Raw genomic sequence first — 18153 nt, 5'->3', positions numbered from 1 at the left:
GAAACACGTACACAACTGCATTAGTAATCAACACCAGACTAGAGAGAAATCAACACAACAGCCTTTATCATTTGAAAAAAAATGAATGAAAACACATGGTGAGGAATAGCAGAAGAGGATGAAGTTCTCTCTCAGCTCTCCTGCTTGCCTTAAGCATCCATCCCACCTGGAGGAGGAAGGTTTTGTAGGCAGGAAATGACATCTAGGCAGTAAACACACACACACACACACACATACGCAGAGGTTTGAGCAGCTATCTTTATCAGGAATTTTGATTGCCTTTCATTCAAGACTAAATCCTAATCCCAATCCCAACCTTAACCTGACTTCAATTCAAACCTTAAATTTAACCAAGAACTCAAAAATTAGGTTCTGCATAAGTAGGACTGGCCTCTGTTTATCATGAGTACACCACACACACACACACACACACACACACACACACACACACACACACACACACACACACACAAAACCTCTTCAGGGTGTATTTGTACACAGAACAACAGTGCAGGCTTAACAACTGTGGAAGGAAGGACTGATGAATATGAATCAAATCTGAGCACAGTTGTTGAGTTGCAGGTTAATTAGTGAACCAACCTGATATGTTATTGAAGTGACTGATATAGTGATTTAAAAGAGGTGTGTGTGTGTGTGTGTGTGTGTGTGTGTGTGTGTGCGTGTGTGTGTGTGTGTGTGTCCCTCTCAACAAGCTATCTATTAAAGCAGTTTTCAAAACATCTTTTACTGGGTAATTATATTCCAATAGAATCAATATAATGAATAATCTCTTAACTCCTCATTTCACTCACTTGTACTATAATTGGTTCATAGTCTTGTTAAGTATCATCTTTGCCTACTTTTATTTAATCGGCTCCCATGGAGTCAACAGCCGTTGTATGGAAAGTGCTGTGACATGAAATAACACTGGCTTAAAACAATGCAGTGGCTGAGGTTTGGTCACTGAAGTTCATGTAAATGTGGGTCACTTTGGTGTAATATTTGTTGCACTGTGATCACCTGACCTGCACAGCTGACCTCTGTGACCTGTAGCAGAAACATTCAGGTACCGATGTGACCTGATGATCTGCCTGCGTTTCCCAAATCGTGGTTTACTTGCTCAGCTGTCACAGCAGCTGAATGAGGCTTTATCGCTAACATAGAGGGTGTTTGTAGCCCCCTTGTGGACAGATGACATAACTGCAGCATGTATAACTGCCTGCCTGGATGTGTTTGCGTCCACAGGTAAACAAGCGACTTGTGATGGCGCTGCCTGAACCGGCATCCTGCTGGAAAGTTCGGATTAACGCACACATGGAAAGCGGGACATTCTCATCCTGTTTGCATCTCGTGAGAGTTTTCCTTCCGCCGCGGGTTGGTGATGGCTCAGTCTCAATGAAAGAAGAAAGACATTTAGAAGTTGGGTCCAAACTACAATCATGATGGGGAGATGCATTAAATCAAGGTCCATGACCAAATAGTTGGGGCTTCTCCCGCCGGTGTTGCACCACGATCTCTTCTCTCGTGCTGCTGGTCGGTGTTCACGTTCTCCCAGCGAGTGGCCTTCACCTGCTGATGATGACCGCCATCTTTGCCCTCAGGCTGACTTGTTTGCTGACCGCGGTCTCACTGTTTACAATCATCAGACTCAGAAGCAATCGACTTTGAAGTGTACATAGGCCGTCCCTGGATTTGGACAATCATCTACCAACCCTGGCGTCAAAAAAGAAAGTATATAAGTCAGTAACATTCAGTCAAAATAATACCGAATTTGGAACAGTAGCTCATCTTCCGCCACTTTGAAAAAATGAAAATGACATATCTCAGCAAATAGGTGGCACTATTAAATAATGCAGTTGCAGAATGGGCCATAAATGACAGAAACTAAAAATAGTGCAAATTAACCACTAGATGTCACTATAATCAAGGTAAACACGTTTTGGCCCATAAATCCACGTGGAACATTGCACAGTCCTAAATCTCATATTCACACATTCCCTGATGTGAGATAAATGTGGTGATGTAGGCCACGCCCATAGTTACTTGAAAAATGTTCTGCAAAACTGTGGAATCTGTTTTTCTGAAGTCCACCCTGGGTCTGCATCAAATGTGCACGAAAACTCTTCACATATAATCTACAGACACCCGTGACAAAAATCTATTGAAGGGATTTGATACCATTGAAACTACAAAGGTTATAACCAAACTATGCCTTGTACATTGCATCACAAACAGGACGTGTTGTGTATCTTTACAACAGCTGGTACAATCAACATGAAATTTGGTTCAGATGGACAACTGAACATCTGAACCAAATTTGGTTCCAGTTGGTCCCCAGGGGCCCATCAACTAGCAAACTTGTTGTTTTTAAATGTTGTTTTTTTATTTTTTGTGGTACTCCTCTAAGGCTGTTTGTCCATTTTGGACAGAAATTTGCTCAAATAATGTAGAAATACTCCACCCATTCTCTTCCGCTTATCCCGATTGGGGATCGCGGGGGGCCTGGAGCCTATCCGAGAGGTGAGAGGCAGGGTTCACCCTGGACATCTCAGGGCCAACACATGGAGACAGACAACCATTCACACTCACAGTCACACCTACAGTCAATTTAGAGTATCAATCAGCCTCGTCCCCTCTTGATGTCTTTGGACTGTGGGAGGAAGCTGGAGTACCAGAGAGAACCCACACAGGAACAGAGAGAACATGGAGACTCCACACAGAAAGATCCTGTGATGGAGCCAGGACTTGAACCTGGAACCTTCTTGCTTTGAGGCGACAGTGCTGACCACTGCACCACCGTGCAGCCTGTAGAAATATTGTGGTTGAAAATTTATTTTAAAAAAGTAATAATAATAATTTGGATTATCCCATAAATGTAAGTTATAAACCAAAAAATACTTCTGTCAAAAAAGGGAGTGCTTTGCATCTTCAGGTTCCTCCACTTAACATGAATCTAGGCCCAAATCTTCATGAAGTTCCTCTGAATCTTTGTACCAAATTTGGTGCCAGGCGGAAGCCAAAGTCACAATTTCTCAAAATAATGCAAAAATAAAAGCAATATCAAGAATTTTAATAGCCCCCAAACACTGAAAAGATATCAACCCTAACATATAGTACCCTATTCCAGACAGTAAATTTTGAATAATTTGGCAATAATTGGTCCAATTAACATTAAATGAGTCTGAGATGTTTTTGATGCCCCAATGAGGCTGTGCAGCATTTGGCACATATCTGACTTGCATCAGGAGTGCTGGGCGCCGGGCGGGAGCAGGTAGCAGGAGTGGGGCATAAACATGGATAAAGACAATGATTTAAAAAGGGGGCAATGATGTAAACAGTTTATAACTGATTGGAAAATTTATTCTGGAGGTTCCTTGAGTGGATTTAACTAATCCAGTAACCAGCTGCTAGGCTGGGACAAAACCTAGTAAAATGAAATAGTTTGTCTCAAACATTGTATTTTTAGGTTGAGAAAAAGTAAATATCTTTGCTGCGTCTCGCTGCTTCCTTGTGCAGAGTTGCACAGGAGCTTTGTGTTCCTGCGGTACTGAAACCTGCGGCTCGTGCGCTGAACGTGGCTGTTTGTTGCCGGTTTAGCTCTTTAAATCCTACTTTAACAAGTAAACAAAAGATTCTGAATTCATTCTAATCAGTGATTTGGTTTCCACGCCGTCGCGCATCCAAGAGGTGGCTCAGGGGAGCCCCTAAGATGAAAATATCTGTTGTTGATCTTTGGCTGAACGAGACAGACTTTTTGAAATTGGCAGATATCTGTCTTGTCCCTTGGTGATCTTTGGCCGTCCCTGATTGGATGCTACCATCAAGGAAACAGTAGAAGAAGAATTCCGAGAATTTGATTGGTCCTACTGATAATGATAAGGAATGTTAGCTGAAACTACTGAAACACTGCCAGTAATGGCATTCATGGTTGCAGTGCTAGTAATGAATTACAGCGCTGCACGATACCTCATGCTTTTAATTCCTTAATAACATGCCACTAATATCCTTATTCTCAAATGAAAATTGCTTTCACTGAGAAAAGTGATGGTTTTGAGCTATGGCTCGTGCAAAGTCTTTCTATGAAAGTGGTTTGGTGAAGGTATGTTTGAGTGCTACTACAGGCTCGTGCCTGCTGTGGTGATGTAAATTGCGGCACTGATTGAGAGCTGTCATCAGCTGTGGCCTGTCAGCTCAGCTCTGTCTTTGGTGCTGAGAGATTTGAACCAACTGGCAAACTGTTTTCTTTGTTCTCCAACATAAGCTTGTCTGACGCAGTGGCTCTTCTGTGTGTTTTATTTGACGTAGGCTTACTTGGCTCAACAAGTGACACTTAACGTACAACGTATGGATTTATCAGCTATTTTGCCTTTTTTTTTTAACTATAAATTTTAAAATGACTCTGTCACAGAGGGGCCCCTGATCAATCAATTTACTGATAGTCCAGCTGCACCCCTGGCACCTATGGTGACTTGTGCGGGCCTTGTTATTATATATTGAAGTGTAAGTGGCAGTTTGAATATTTAAAAAACAGTCCATTGTGCTGGATTTTTTGTTGTTGTTGCTAGTTTACATAAACTGAAAATCTGTAATTTGACACTCAGTTTTTGGGCTTTGACAAACTGCAAGTCACCACACAGAATGAGGTCTGAACCACAGGGGGCACCACAAACAAACTTGACATGGATTTCTCTGTTTATTTTCCTTGTGTCAACTGGATTCAGATCATTTATTGTCATGAAAACGTTCCTCTGAATTGTGAAAAACTCGCTGATATTGTATTCTCATATTTTGATGATGACTATTGATTAGTTCATGTTAGCATGTTTTTTTTTTTTTTTTAATCCTCGCTGACCTTTTCATTCCTTTGCTCAGTGTTCAGGGACCTGGAAAGAGAGAAAGATTTAAAAAAAAAAAACAACTTTTCACCCTCCGTGCAAATGATGTGGAAATGCTGCACAAAAAAAATTAGGATTTCATTCGGCTTCGTGGCGATGCTACAATTTGTAGCTGAAAATATGACACACCTAAAACTGACAAACTTTATATACATTTGCAACTTTATTTGTTTTACCCCAAAATACTAACCCTTTTTGCCAAAATAATAATGTTTTTCAGCTTTGAAAAATAGTAACACACCATCTTGCGGACTGAGCTACACACTTGTGTAATTGGGCAAGACTTGTCTTAAAACATGGCTGCCATGAAATAATCCAAGTTGTCTTTGAGCAATCTTGATGAAACTCATTACAGATATCCTAAATATCATAAATTTATGAATCCATGCATCAGGCATTCACATTACTGAGGAGACCAGGCTGGCTCGCCCGACTGTGTGCAACTTTAATTTTGGCTGATTGGGGTCTAGAACCTGCTAGCAGCCATATTTGCACTTTTATTTTTGCCCCATAGATGGCAACAGTTAATTGAAGATTAAAAGGACTCTAATGGTACGTCTGTTAATGTTATTGACAGGAGAAAAAAAAAAGTTATGTCCTCCTGTACTTTGTCAGATGGATAAAGATAAATCTATGCAAAGCTTTCAGAATGGAAAACCACATTACTGAGACGTTTCCCTCCGAATGACCGACTCTCTTTAGCTCTGCAATGACCCTGGGTTGGTTATTCATCAGGTTTGATGACTTTGCCTAATAATGCCGAATGTATTGCAGAGAAAGGCATAATGAACAGGCAGGTAATGACTTATTTGACCATTTGGCTTCTCACATCTGAATCTGTGCAGCTATCATTATGTCGCTGGATTGTTTTGCATTGACATCATTCAGAGGTGAAATGTTTCCTTATAACCTAATGTGAGCGGAGAGGCACCTCTTTTTCCATCACATCGCAGATGACCCTCTATGTTGTCCTGGCCAGGCAATGTAGCATGAAAAAGGTGTGTGTGTGTGCGTGTGTGTGTGTGTGTGTGTGTGTGTGTGTCTGTGTGTCTGTGTGTGTCTGTGTCTGTGTGTGTCTGTGTATACACATACATATATGCATACATTCATATATATTTATATATATATATGTGTGTGTGTGTGTGTGTGTGTGTGTGTGTGTGTGTGTGTGTGTGTGTGTGTGTGTGTGTGTGTGTGTGTGTGTGTGTGTGTCTCTAACGAGTGGGGCATGCTGGAGAGTCATTAAGCTGCTCCAAGTGCAGGAGCTGACTCCCATCCCCATTCAGGGACGGACGGCAGCCATGCGACTCCCAGATGAACATTAAAGAGGCAGCAGAGAGCTAAAATGGGACATCTCGCCCTGTTTTGGCCCTCTGCTTTTTTATTCCACAGATGAGTGCAGATAATTTTCTGTGCGATTGTGAGTGATTACTGTATTACTGCGGTAAAAGGGGGATGTATCGGGGAATGCAGGGGGAATTAATGACACATAAAAACTATTTTTGTATTGACTGCCTTCATCTCCAGGGCCTTGAATGCCTGTCCGCATATCTTGTGATTACCTAAACGTATTGTAAATATGTGTTTCCTATGGGCCCTTACATAAATTTACATGTTTTAACACTCAGGAGACGGCGGACTGTTAGAGATGAGTTACTCTCTATTCTGCCTGTCTGTAGACTCCACCAGCTGACTGCTTTATTACTGAATTAGCCAATGAGGCGCTGTGCATTTGTCTGTGTGTGTGTGCGTGCCTGCGTGCCTGCGTGCGTGCGTGTGTGCGTGCGTGCGTGCGTGTGTGTTTGTGTGTAAGCTTTTGTTAGGCAGACATATGCGGTGTATTAGAAAGATGGATATTATGGATTTATCTATACGGCGATGTTTCTTGGAGGTTTTTTTGAATTTATAAGTTGCCTTTTTTGTCAATAAACATGCAAAACGCTCTTAATAGTTTTACATGTGTGCTACACAAGCCAGTGAGCAGACGACCCTCTACTCATTAGATGAAGTAATGAAAATCACGCACCTCCAAGAGACTCGTAGGGTAAAGGGGAAAGTCACTGGTATGAACGTTCTTCCTCCAGAACAGGACAAAACCCACTTGGAAGACCTCAAAAAAAGTTTTGTGCCATTTCCAGACAGCTGTTTAAGAGCATTTTAAGCAGAGATGCATGATGTGGGGCTTTATGCACGCCGCTATCTGATGAGCCAATATTTGAGTCGGACTATAGCTACAGATGTCAGTGCTGCCTGTTTAAAAACAAACTATACTGAAAAACACATTGCGTGAATCTGAAGGTTTTTCTTCACTTCCAAAACATCTTTAAAAAGTCTACAAATCTTTTATTTATTGGTGTTTTGTCACTGATGAGCAAAGAAGAAGAGACGGACAAAACTGGGCCGATAAAAATACTGGCTGTTGGACCGATAGGATATATTAAAGACATGAACAATATCCGCCGACATTATCATGCAGCACTAGTCTTCAAGCTGTTAATTTTTTTGAATAATGTTTTCAAATATTTACAGAGACAAATTTGATGGCTCAGGATATTATTTGAAAGGATGAATTATCCTTAAAATATTCTTTAAACTTGAGATTAAAACATTTTCTCCAAGATATGACTTGTCGGTAATGTCAGTTAGTGGACTGTAGTTCGGGAGACGGATTGGTGCTGTTACATACATGATGTTTTCCTCCCAAAAACAACAACAAGAACAAAACATTTTTCGAATGACTTCAATAAGCTGCCTCTAGAAGACTTTGTTATCTGATCCTTCGCTGCCTTGACACCGGGAGAACTAGCTGGCGGGGCTCGCCGTTTGGTTTTGGCGAGGCCCACATTGGAAATGCAGCCGTAGGTTTAGGCTGCAGCCAGATTAAAAAGAGAGAGAATGGAGGTTTTCTTCTCTCTAAGGAGATTATCTGGGGCGGGGCGAGATGGCAGTCAGAGTGTTTAAGAAAAGAGGACAAGAAGAAAATGGAGGATGAGGTGGAACTAAAGGAAGGTGGCCGGGGATGCAGCTTAGCCACCTGTTGACTGCCTCTTGGTATCACTCCTTTCTTTGTTTCTCTATCTCGGCGAGCATCTCTCTTTATCTCTCACCTGCACTATTCGTTACAAACTCTGACAAAAGTGTTAAAGAATCCAGGAAAAAGGGGGAGAGGATTACGGCAGAAATGTTTGACAAGTTTAGACTCCTTCATATACGAGCTGAATCACGTTAAGCGGTACTTGTTTTTTTTCTCTTTTCTTATTTTTTATTTGGAAGTGTATGTGCAGCTGTGAGCCAGATTGTACTTTGAGTCCGTCTCTGTTCAGTTCCTCCTGCTGCTGCTCCTCCTGCTGCTGCTGCTGCTGCTGCTGCTGGTTTCCAGGACGGCTTTGATGTGTATCTGGGCAATTCACTATTAGAGGGATTTCCCCAGGCCTGACAGCTCCGAGAATATATGGTGAAATGGCAGTGCCAGTGAGCTAAAAGAATGCTGGAAACAGGATTAGGATCATATTCTGGCAGACCTTGTCACCTCCTCAATTGGCTGAGGTTTCTTACGCTGGCACTTTTCATTCCCGCCATGGTTAAAGCCTTTAAGAGAACCATGGAGAGAAGGGAGAGAAAAGCACTGATTGAATGGTACACTGTGATTTTTGTGAGGGGGGCTTGCTCTGTGTGAGTGTGTGAGTCAATACGAGTAATTCAGCGAACCCAATGTGCCTGTGTGGGTTTTACACACAACTCTCTTGTTTAAAGGTACGTCAAGCTTTTTTTTTAAGTTCCAAGACGTCTAAAATCCTAAGGATGAAACCTGTTTGACCTTTCAGTATTGCTTTCATGCGTTCTACTGCTATTTATCAGGCAGCACCCCCCCCCCCACACACACACACACACACACACACGTCAACACTTGCTTAAAGGGAAGTGGATGGAGATGTGTGTGTTTATGTGTGTACAAATAGCTGGTCATGGCGTTAGTGGCAAAGAGATGGAAGCACCTGATCCAGCATCAAGAGCTCAACTCACTTGACCCTGCAGCAGTACAATCTAGCAATCCCTACTCAACCCCCAGGCGTGTGTGTATGTGTGTATGTGTGTGTCTGTTGGGGGGGGGGGGGTTAAGAAATGAGAGAACATTTGGAACAAGACTATTGTGTTATGTTAACCGCTCCAGAGCCTCCTGGGAGGAAATGATGGCGTGTACCTCGACACGTTCGCACCCTGGATAACAAGGACATTCAGTTGGACTGCATATCCAGTCATATCAGTCATGTAATCAGGACGCCCTTGGCGGAGGACACACACACACACACACACACACACACACACACACACACACACACACAGGGTTATATGGTGTAATAAAACACAACGAGGTTGGGGTGACTCTTTACAGCCACATTAATGCTGCTAATCTACTCAGATCATTATCTATCTAACTGATTTTAGAAGGAGTCGTTCATTATTGTCAACAAACTCGCTCTATTAAAAGTGCGTTTGTTATTTACACACTGGAATCCTCAATGAGCAGCTGAGCAATGTCACACCCACAGCTTAAGTTTTCTGCGGGAAGAGCAAGGGCACGTTTTGGAGGTGTTCGCAGGGATGTTTGTGTGAGTGTGTGTGTGTGTGTGTGTGTGTGTGTGTGTGTGTGTGTGTGTGTGTGTGTGTGTGTGTGTGTGTGTGTGTGTGTGTGTGTGTGTCTACCAGCAGAGTAAGGGGTGGGGCTCTGTGCGTTTTGACAAACCATGCTGTTAAAGATATAATAGAGGCATAATCACCGCCCCGGGCCGTCATTCTTCAGGATAATGGCCTGCTTATTCATTGGGGATGGCTTATGTCTCTGTGCAGCATTTTATTTTTCCGATTACGTTGTTCTTTTTCTGTCTCTTTGTCTCTCTGCAGATGCTAACACAGTTTATTTGTAGTTGTTAATATGACCTTTACATCCCTTCTTCATCTTTGGTTGAAGACATGTGGGCACACACCCACACACACACACACACACACACACACACACACACACACAAACACTCTTTCAGCTGTTCGCTTCAATGATGGTTCTCAAAGTGGGGGCCAGGGACCCCCGGGGGGGGGGGTGTCAACAAATAAAAGGGAATAATTTATTTTCACCGTAATTCCATCCATAAGCGACACAACAACAGAAAGTGTGACTGCTCTGGTAAATGGTTTCATGCCTGTAAAAAACAACACTAAAGCATAGACGAGCAAAAAGAACTCACCCAGATGAACGTCTCATAGTCCTTGACACCAAAGGGTGTAAGACCAGTCCTTGTCATTCTTAAATTTTTGTTGTTGTCTTTTACTGCATTTGCTTGTGGAAAAAAGTAGAACCAACATGATATAGTTTTTTCCTTAGAGGCAAATTAACAACACATTTAATAATTCTAAAATTATATGAATTCATAATATGATATCAAACTTTTCATCCCTAAAACAAATGTTGTTTAGTGAAAATTGTCAGACGCCGCACGTGACCTGAGGTGCGATGACGCAACGTAGTGTCCAATGTTGCATCGTGAAAGATGCAAAATCCGAATATCAATCCGCCTTTAGACTTCCTCCCTCCTCCTCAGCTCTGGTCTGCTCTCCTTGGATTTTATTTTTTTCTAAAAAACAATAGTTCCCCATTTCATTTCTTGTTTGTGATTTCGTTGTCATGTACGATAAAGAAACCAAATTTCAGTCGTTTTTAAAAAAAAATTTTGTAACTTGCTGTAAATGTTACTGATTGTGTCGATGGGCTGACGTCCTCTCGTAGCGGTCACAGACTCCATCACTCTCAAAATCGTCACAAACCTTTTGATGTCGGCATATTTTGTTTTTGTTTGTTTTTTTGTAAATCTGCATAAAACTTATTTCCACCACTTCCACGCCGTCCTCTTACGTGTGAGCAAACACTCATCAGAGATAGAGATGTCATCGTTATAAAGATCTTCGAGCAATATTTTTATTTGTGATTATTGTACAACAACACTATTTCAAGTCTACATTGTTAAGGAGGAGTAAAGGAAACAACACTGCTGATGGTCTCTCCTCCACCGTCATACATCTATCTACCACTGGACCAAGTAGTTGGACAGGGACAGAAACAGCAACAGCAGAACAACGGAACTCAAGTAGAATCAAGACAGCAGCACACACAGCTCAATTAGTCAGTCAAATCTTTTCTTCACTTTTCTACCTGGATCGTGAAATTGACTGGAAAAAAAAAAAGAAAATACAGCAGCTGGCGGGTGTTTTAGCCATCCAGATCCGTTCAGCTGCTTCTTTCCAGTCAAATACCAGACACAGTAGACATTTAAAATATGAATTCATGGAGAGAGAGAGAGAGAGAGAGAGAGAGAGAGAGAGAGAGAGAGAGAGGAGGGGTGGGAAGGGCTGCCGGTGAGCTCAGCAAGTACAATCTTAACAATCTGACAGCTAAAAGAACTCCATCATCAATTATACAACGTTACCATATCAGTAAACATTAATAGATAGATTTTATTGTATTTTACATATTAAAATAATGTGCCTTTTTTTTTTTTTAAACGCATGAACAGAAAACATCAGACTTGTGTGAAGTGCTAACAGTCGGAGGGATAAAAGCAGCATGTTTCCTCGGCAGAACAGCAAGAATATTAACAGCCACATTTTTTTCACGTTTCCTGTTAATGAGGAGTCGTTGTAAAGTGATGCCAGTAACGTAGCCATGTGAACTGACAGATTTATTGTAGGCTACAGACTCTTTGCATTGGTTTTAAATGGTATGCATGTTCATAATTGCGTTTGCCCCGCCGCCATCAGCCCAGGGCAAAAATGTAATTAAACGCTTTGAGAATTTAGTCACTGAAATCATTTTCTCATTATCAAGCCAGCGTTCTGTACAAAGTGGCATATTGCTGCCATTAAACTGGTAAATTAGTCACTTGTAATTACGCTGTTGAGGACAACATGTCTTGACTTTATTGTTATTTATGTATGCTATGTACACAACCATGTTGCTTAATTGAAATGTCAACGGTCCTGCGACAGACTTGCAGCCTGAGCAATACCCTTCACCCCCAGTTCCTCCAAAAGTGCCTCACTTTTTCATCATTCTTGTAAACATTATTTGCATTGTCTTTTAACTGTGTGATTTTTTTTCTTTTTTTTTTCAGATGAGCCTGTTGGAAACATCACCGCAGGATATTATGGACCGGAAATTCTTCCTTTTCTTCTTTCATCTGTGATTTTCTGGTGAGGATCAATGTCTGATTTGTTTTCTTTTCCCGGGGTGAGGCCTTGAGCTGCAACAGAAGCTACTGGACAGGAGATGTGGTGCGGTCTGTCTCAACAAGTATGGAGTTCTGTAGGTCCGGTGCATGCTGGCGTGTTTTATGTTCCCATCCTTACGAGGAGGGGTCAATACAGTGCTCCTAAAGAACTATCACACTGACACAGGAGTAGGATTTATAGCCCGAAGCTCTGGCCTGGATGTGAATGTCCCCCGTACAATCTCAGTTAGACATTGTGTCCAGTCCCAGCGAGGCGGCGTGCTGTTTAGCCCTCAGACGCAGGTTCTCGATGCTGGTGGTCTTACTGTTGTGACTGGTGAGGCCTCCAGCTGCTGACGCCTGCAGCAGCGGGCTGTTCCACACCTGCTGGGCATGATGGGACAGAGATTGGTAGTATGACTGGCAGGGCAGGGAACCCAGCGGTGCAGGGGGCATGTTGACATTCATTCCCAGGTAGGGGAGTGAAGATGGGGCAGTGAGGTCAAAAGCAGGGTAGTGCACCAGGTTGTTAGTCGCAGCCATGTGCTGGCGGAACTGCTCCTGTAGGCGAAACAGGCTGAGAGGAGAGGAGGAGTAAGAGTGGCTCTGAGAGAGGGGGCCGCTGCTGGCCAGGCCGCTCGAGGAGGAGGAGGGGGTCACCGACGGAGAGACGACAGGAGAGTCTGGGAAGAGAGAAGAGGACATTAGGGGCACATACATTTAATTAAAAGTCAACTAGGAACAAGTACGTGAATGATAAAAGAAGGATTGAAGTTTCTTGACAGAAAAAACTGAAGTAAAGTCTCCTGCATGCATACCTGGTTTAGGACTGAGTCTTTTGCAGGACGGGGACACGTCCCCGGGTGTTGCTGCTCTCTCACCCTGCATCTCCTCTCTCTGAGATTTACTCTCATCCTCCCTATCAGTGGCATTATCCTCAGTCGCCGACTCACTGCCCGAATGTTCTGCTGACGTGACATTCAGTTCCATGTCCACAGGTACAGCATGAACCACAGGACCTTCTGTCTCCAGAGAGGAGGATGAGGACGAGGACGAGGACGGAGGCAGCTGGGTGTCAGGAAGGACAGTGGAAGAAAGAGGAGCATCCTCCTTTTCAGCTCCTCCTTCCCCTGATGCCTCTTTCTGTTTCTGAAGCTGCTCCTTCTGAAGGCTACGCTGCTTCTTTCGGAACTTCGCTCTGCGGTTCTTGAACCAAACCTACGAGAGGAAGACGAGTTAGCAGAGTTAGCAGAGTTAGCAGAATTAGCAGAGTTAGCAGCTTAAAATACAAAACACATAGAGCAGTTGATGGTCCCTAGACAAGCCATGCAGGTGGAGGCTAAATATCTGACTCAAATAATAGAAAGTCTGATGATACTGAAGAAGTGAAGAATAGATATATTTTTTTCACTTATGTAAAAAAAAAATTATAATAATATATAATAATAATATAATAATAATATATGTATATGTGGATGTGTATATCACATTCCCCAGCTAACTACAATTATTTTGAGCAAAAACATTTACTGTATTTTCCTCTGCAAACAAGCAAAAGAAGGTGCCTTTTTTAAAAAGCACTTTTGTTTTTGCACTATTTCTAAATCGACTGTTTTTGTAAAGGTTACACTTTTAAGATGAAAGGTAATCGAATCAAACGGTAACAAAGTAGGGAAAGTAGCAAACCTATAAGAAACCTATGCATGAACTGAGGACTGATTCTGCACCACAGCATCAGCACAGCCGGCTTTCCTAGAAGGGGCCTACCTGCACACGGGCCTCGGGCAGGTTCGTGCACATGGCCAGCCGCTCCCTCATCACCACATCCGGGTAGTGGGTCTTCTGAAAGGTCTTCTCCAGCGCTTCCAGCTGCTGGGCGGTGAAGGCCGTGCGGCTCCGGCGCTGTTTGCGGTGTTGGGAGCCGTAGCGAGCCTCCAAGATGATGTCTTGAAATGCGCAGCCGTTGGAGGAGAAGAAACACACGGCAAGTTTTATTTTATTGGTTATAAATACAACATCATTACAATAGAACATCAGTGGCCTGAGCTGGGATGAGTCAACGAAGTCCGACTGGAACGTTTGGAGGCTAAATTAGCGCATATCACCTTAAAAACGCAGTGGTTTACAGAAGGATTAGCTGCGTGTGTGTGTGTGTGTGTGTGTGTGGTCCATTACCAGCGAGTCTCTCGGCCAGCGTGAGCGCGTGCACCGAGGGCCGGTAGTCGGGCGCGTGCTGCGCCTGTTGCGCGGCCTGCTGGTGCAGGTTGTACATGGCGCTCAGGGAGTTCATGGCGTGTAGAGAGTAGCCGTTCACCCCGTAGTGCTGCATGGTGGGAGGTCGCTACCTGCGGGACGGAACACAGGACGGTGCAGTTCTCAATCAGAAGGAGGCCAGTTTTTGACTGTGAAGGCGCGTGCGGGCTCCGTTGAGCATGTGATCTGCTAATTTTATGAGAACAAATTAATAATAAAAACAACTGATATCAGATGTGTGACGTAGGAACAACGTGACAGCAGGCTCACGCGCTCCCTGGATTTAAACATGTGCTCCGGCACAAACGTGTTATCCATTAACATCCAATTATCGCTCTGTTCATTCCATTAATTATACAAAGGGCTTTTAATTGGGGTAATTATCACTCTTGCTATAATGAACCGTGACGGACGCCTCATTCATTCATGCATTCATTCATTCATTCAGGAGTGAATTCACTGGGATCCCCCACAAACCAAATCCCCCCTGAAAACCTTTGACAAGTCAGAGCGTTGATGAGATGTGTTGGAAAATGACAAGCAGATTTGTTCCGGGTGTCCGTGACAAACTTGCATCGTTATTATTATTTTTTTAGACTGAGATTTCTCAACGTGTTTTAAACACTTCGTTCTTGCGTCAATTTTATTTTTCTGATTTTTTTTTGGGGGGGGGTGGCGGGGGGGGGGGGCTTCAATGATTCCTTTAAGAAAAGAAAAAAAAAAGAAACGTCATTTGTGGATTTAAGCTTATATTTCGACTGTTTCTCACTGCGCACGAATAAGACAATTTCTTGAAGTAACCATCGTCCGTGTGCACGAAGCAGCAAGTTCCCAAACTCTATTTTGTAGTTCCCGACCAAGATTTCCATAGATGAAAGGCTCGAGGACACGATTAGATATGTATTAGCAGAGAGGAGGAGATCCCCCGGAGGCCCAGCGCTGATTATAACCGTAGACCACCGGGAGGAGATCCACATCTGCCCGCTGTATACTGAACAGACTCAACATATCTGCGACAGAAGCTGAAGTTTATTATTTTACAAATTCTATTCTAGCTATTATTTGACTTGTTTTAATTACTTTATATATCATAAGGACCAGACTTCGCCAAATTATCTCAAATATCCGGTTATAGTTTATTCGCGTTAATGTTCTTAAACACTCATAATAATGATAACAATAATAATAATAATAATAATAATAATAATAATAGCATCAATCTAAAAATGATAAATGTTTAAATACTATCAATCATGAAGGCCAAACTGTAACAAAACGCACTGAATTTAATGTGTGTGTGTGTGTGTGTGTGTGTGTGTGTGTGTGTGTGTGTCTTATGCCCGCAGTGCCCATTCCCAGCCTATTAAGTGGCTGCGGCGGCTGATGAATGTGATCAGAGGCCGGTGGGGAATAGTTTAATTCGCCGGGACAGAAGGTGCTTCGCTAAACATTTACTTTACTCCCTCAAGTATTTGAGTTGAATGGGCCCACCCCCTCCCTCCTCCCTCCCAGCCCTCTCCCCCCTCCCATGCCCCTCTCTGGCGGCCTCTTATCCCATCGCCCCGGGGCAACGTTTTGGCTGAGATGTATGGCTTCTCTGCGGGTAAAAATATGCATGTTGATCCCCATTTGGCTCCCCGTCTAATGGAAGTGCAAATAGGTTTCGACTGCGAGGCCCTCCATTTATCATCACCGCTGACACCGACGGACGTACCGCGGCACCGGGCTCGCGCCGGGTCGCAGCGTGCGCGTGTGTTTTAACAGAGCCTCCATTTCACCCTTCCGCGCGCTCCCATTCACATTTAAAAGTGAAGTTTTTACAGGTAAATAAAGGCGCACAAAACTAAACTACAACATGTTTGACCTTCGATTCGACAAGAAGGGACTGTTGGGACGTGCGGCTGTAAATGAGACGCTGTGTCAGCTCCCGTCTCCGGTGGAACTTCCACGCTCCGTCTGCTGTCGGCTGATGATTATTTATCACCACCTCTCATCAACTCCGCTACAATGGCTCATCTCTGGGAGTTTGTCCCTGCTCTTATTGTCATTCAGAAAGCTCCGCTCCAGGCACCGGGACCTCCTGGCAGCTCCGCTCAGCGCTTCGATTATCAAACCGTCATTATGTAAATCGGCATGTACAGTGCGACTCTTTGATCCGACTAAATGAGGAAAAATGTTATTTGGTAAGAGCCCCGAGGGGCCGGGGTCCACCTGACGGTCTGCTCGCTGCTGCGTCACTCAACTGTCAGAGGGCGAGGAGCAGCTCTGACTTTCATCCCGGCTGTTATTATGAAGAATATTTGTTATGCGGACTGAAATTTAAATTCGTAAGAATTCACTGGGTTCGTTCCGTTTAGGGAAAAAAAAAATCGAATCTGGGATTAATTTTCTGACAGGAATAATAATAATAAAAAAAAATAGTCATGGAAAAACAGGAGATATCTCGCTAGTTCGTCACTTCTCCAGTCCAAATCAACTCAGATTTTTTTAAAGGCCCATTTCTCTTTCTAACCGGCAGAGAAGAAGAATCATTTTATTTCGAATAGCCTGATATTTAATACATATTTTTTTATAATGTAATTGTTATTCTTTTCATTGGTTTATTTGTTTTATGTGTTGTCAAGAGCAACGTCATTGCAGACAGAAGCTAAAACAACAACAACAAAAATCCCAACAAACAGAAAACGTGATTTTTTTTCCATGTAGATGATTTTCCGCAGGCTATAAAAATGACTTCCGAGCTAAAACAGATGTTGTAATTTTGTCACACCTCTGCGGAGCGTGACTCTGCTGGATCATGCACACAAAATACAATTAACAGGCTAATAAAGTCGCCACCGGAATCACGTCAGACTGGCATAAAACACACTTTTGCACCGGTGAGCGTTGAATTCCGTCCCTGCCCGAATGTCAACAACTAACGTGCTGGGGAAGTTTGTACCTCCTCCGTCAGCGCAGAGCGGCTCCTCGGGTCCTCAGGTGTCCCCCCGTCTCTCTCAGCCCGGTGTCTGTTGTGTCCCGCACTGAGACCAGAAGTCGGTCATGAAAAACTCCTCCGGTCCGTTGCTTCTCTTCAAGTCCGCACAGCTCGCGCTCCTCCCGCACGTCTCGCGGCCAGGTCTCCGAGTCTCGCGCTGGAGCGGGAAGCCCGGAGGAGGGATTTTAAAGGGAAGCCTCGCCGGAGTCAGGCTGGCTTCCTATTGGCTGCCCACGTTGTCAATCATGTCAATGAGCTCGCTGATCGTCCAGCGGCGGACTTTGGTTCAGTGACTCCAGGAGTTATTTTCAAATATGATCCATTTAAGCACATTACGAGGCCCGGCCCCTCGCCGTTAGTCCACACTTGCTTTATTTGTTTGTTTCCATCTGGGCTGCTCATTAATCGCGCTTTCTGATCGCTCCATGACAGTCGGTGACTGATTAAACATGTTGGCGACTCTGAAAAAGGTTTGTTCGATTTCCATCATATATTTTCAATGACTTTCATCACCTTTGAACAAGCGATGGCTCTGACGTTATTTAGCTTTGAATTGTGAATTTTGAGTAAAGACAAAGCGTGCAGTAAAGAAACACGGCACGTTCATTTTATAGACTATTAATTTTGGAGCTCATGTACTGAAATGAGCAACTGCTTAAAATGCACTTGGCGTATAAATCCAATTGCTTTTCTTTAGTTTTGTTGATGAGAAGGAACCAACCTTTGGTTTGTTTGCTTTTCGGCTTTTTTTCCCCATGCCACTGGAGGAGAG

General features: G+C 43.4%; 1 protein-coding gene across 2 annotated transcripts; it reads right to left on the bottom strand.

Moving 5' to 3' along the window:
- Nucleotides 1-11230: 11230 nt before the first annotated feature.
- On the bottom strand, nucleotides 11231-17592 carry dmbx1a (diencephalon/mesencephalon homeobox 1a). Of its 2 annotated transcripts, XM_086204899.1 has the most exons (5): nucleotides 17346-17592; nucleotides 14327-14496; nucleotides 13919-14097; nucleotides 12970-13369; nucleotides 11231-12834 (listed from the first exon to the last, which is right to left on the bottom strand). In XM_086204899.1, exons 2-5 carry the CDS (start codon nucleotides 14478-14480, stop codon nucleotides 12395-12397), a joined length of 1173 nt encoding a protein of 390 aa, XP_086061025.1. In that variant the 5' UTR covers nucleotides 14481-14496; nucleotides 17346-17592; the 3' UTR covers nucleotides 11231-12394. The 2 variants fall into 2 exon arrangements, with proteins under 2 accessions (XP_086061025.1, XP_086061026.1); XM_086204900.1 differs by lacking the exon at nucleotides 17346-17592 and having other exon boundaries at nucleotides 14327-14783.
- Nucleotides 17593-18153: the final 561 nt, after the last annotated feature.

Source organism: Aulostomus chinensis, chromosome 5 (assembly GCF_037954235.1).
Source record: "Aulostomus chinensis isolate RoL2024-O1b breed Wild chromosome 5, RoL_Achi_v1.0, whole genome shotgun sequence".
Lineage (NCBI taxonomy): Eukaryota > Metazoa > Chordata > Actinopteri > Syngnathiformes > Aulostomidae > Aulostomus > Aulostomus chinensis.
The sequence above is the reverse complement of the archived record's forward strand: the minus strand, read 5'-3'. Positions and strand labels throughout refer to the sequence as shown.

Excerpts from the sequence above, each read along its gene's own strand:
- dmbx1a (XM_086204899.1), bottom strand. The coding sequence starts at position 14,480 with ATGCAGCACTACGGGGTGAACGGCTACTCTCTACACGCCATGAACTCC. Across the intron at positions 14,098-14,326 it reads GCTGGCCGAGAGACTCGCTG|ACATCATCTTGGAGGCTCGC; the intron begins GTAATGGACCAC and ends GCGCATTTCAAG. Across the intron at positions 12,835-12,969 it reads AAGACTCAGTCCTAAACCAG|ACTCTCCTGTCGTCTCTCCG; the intron begins GTATGCATGCAG and ends CTCTCTTCCCAG.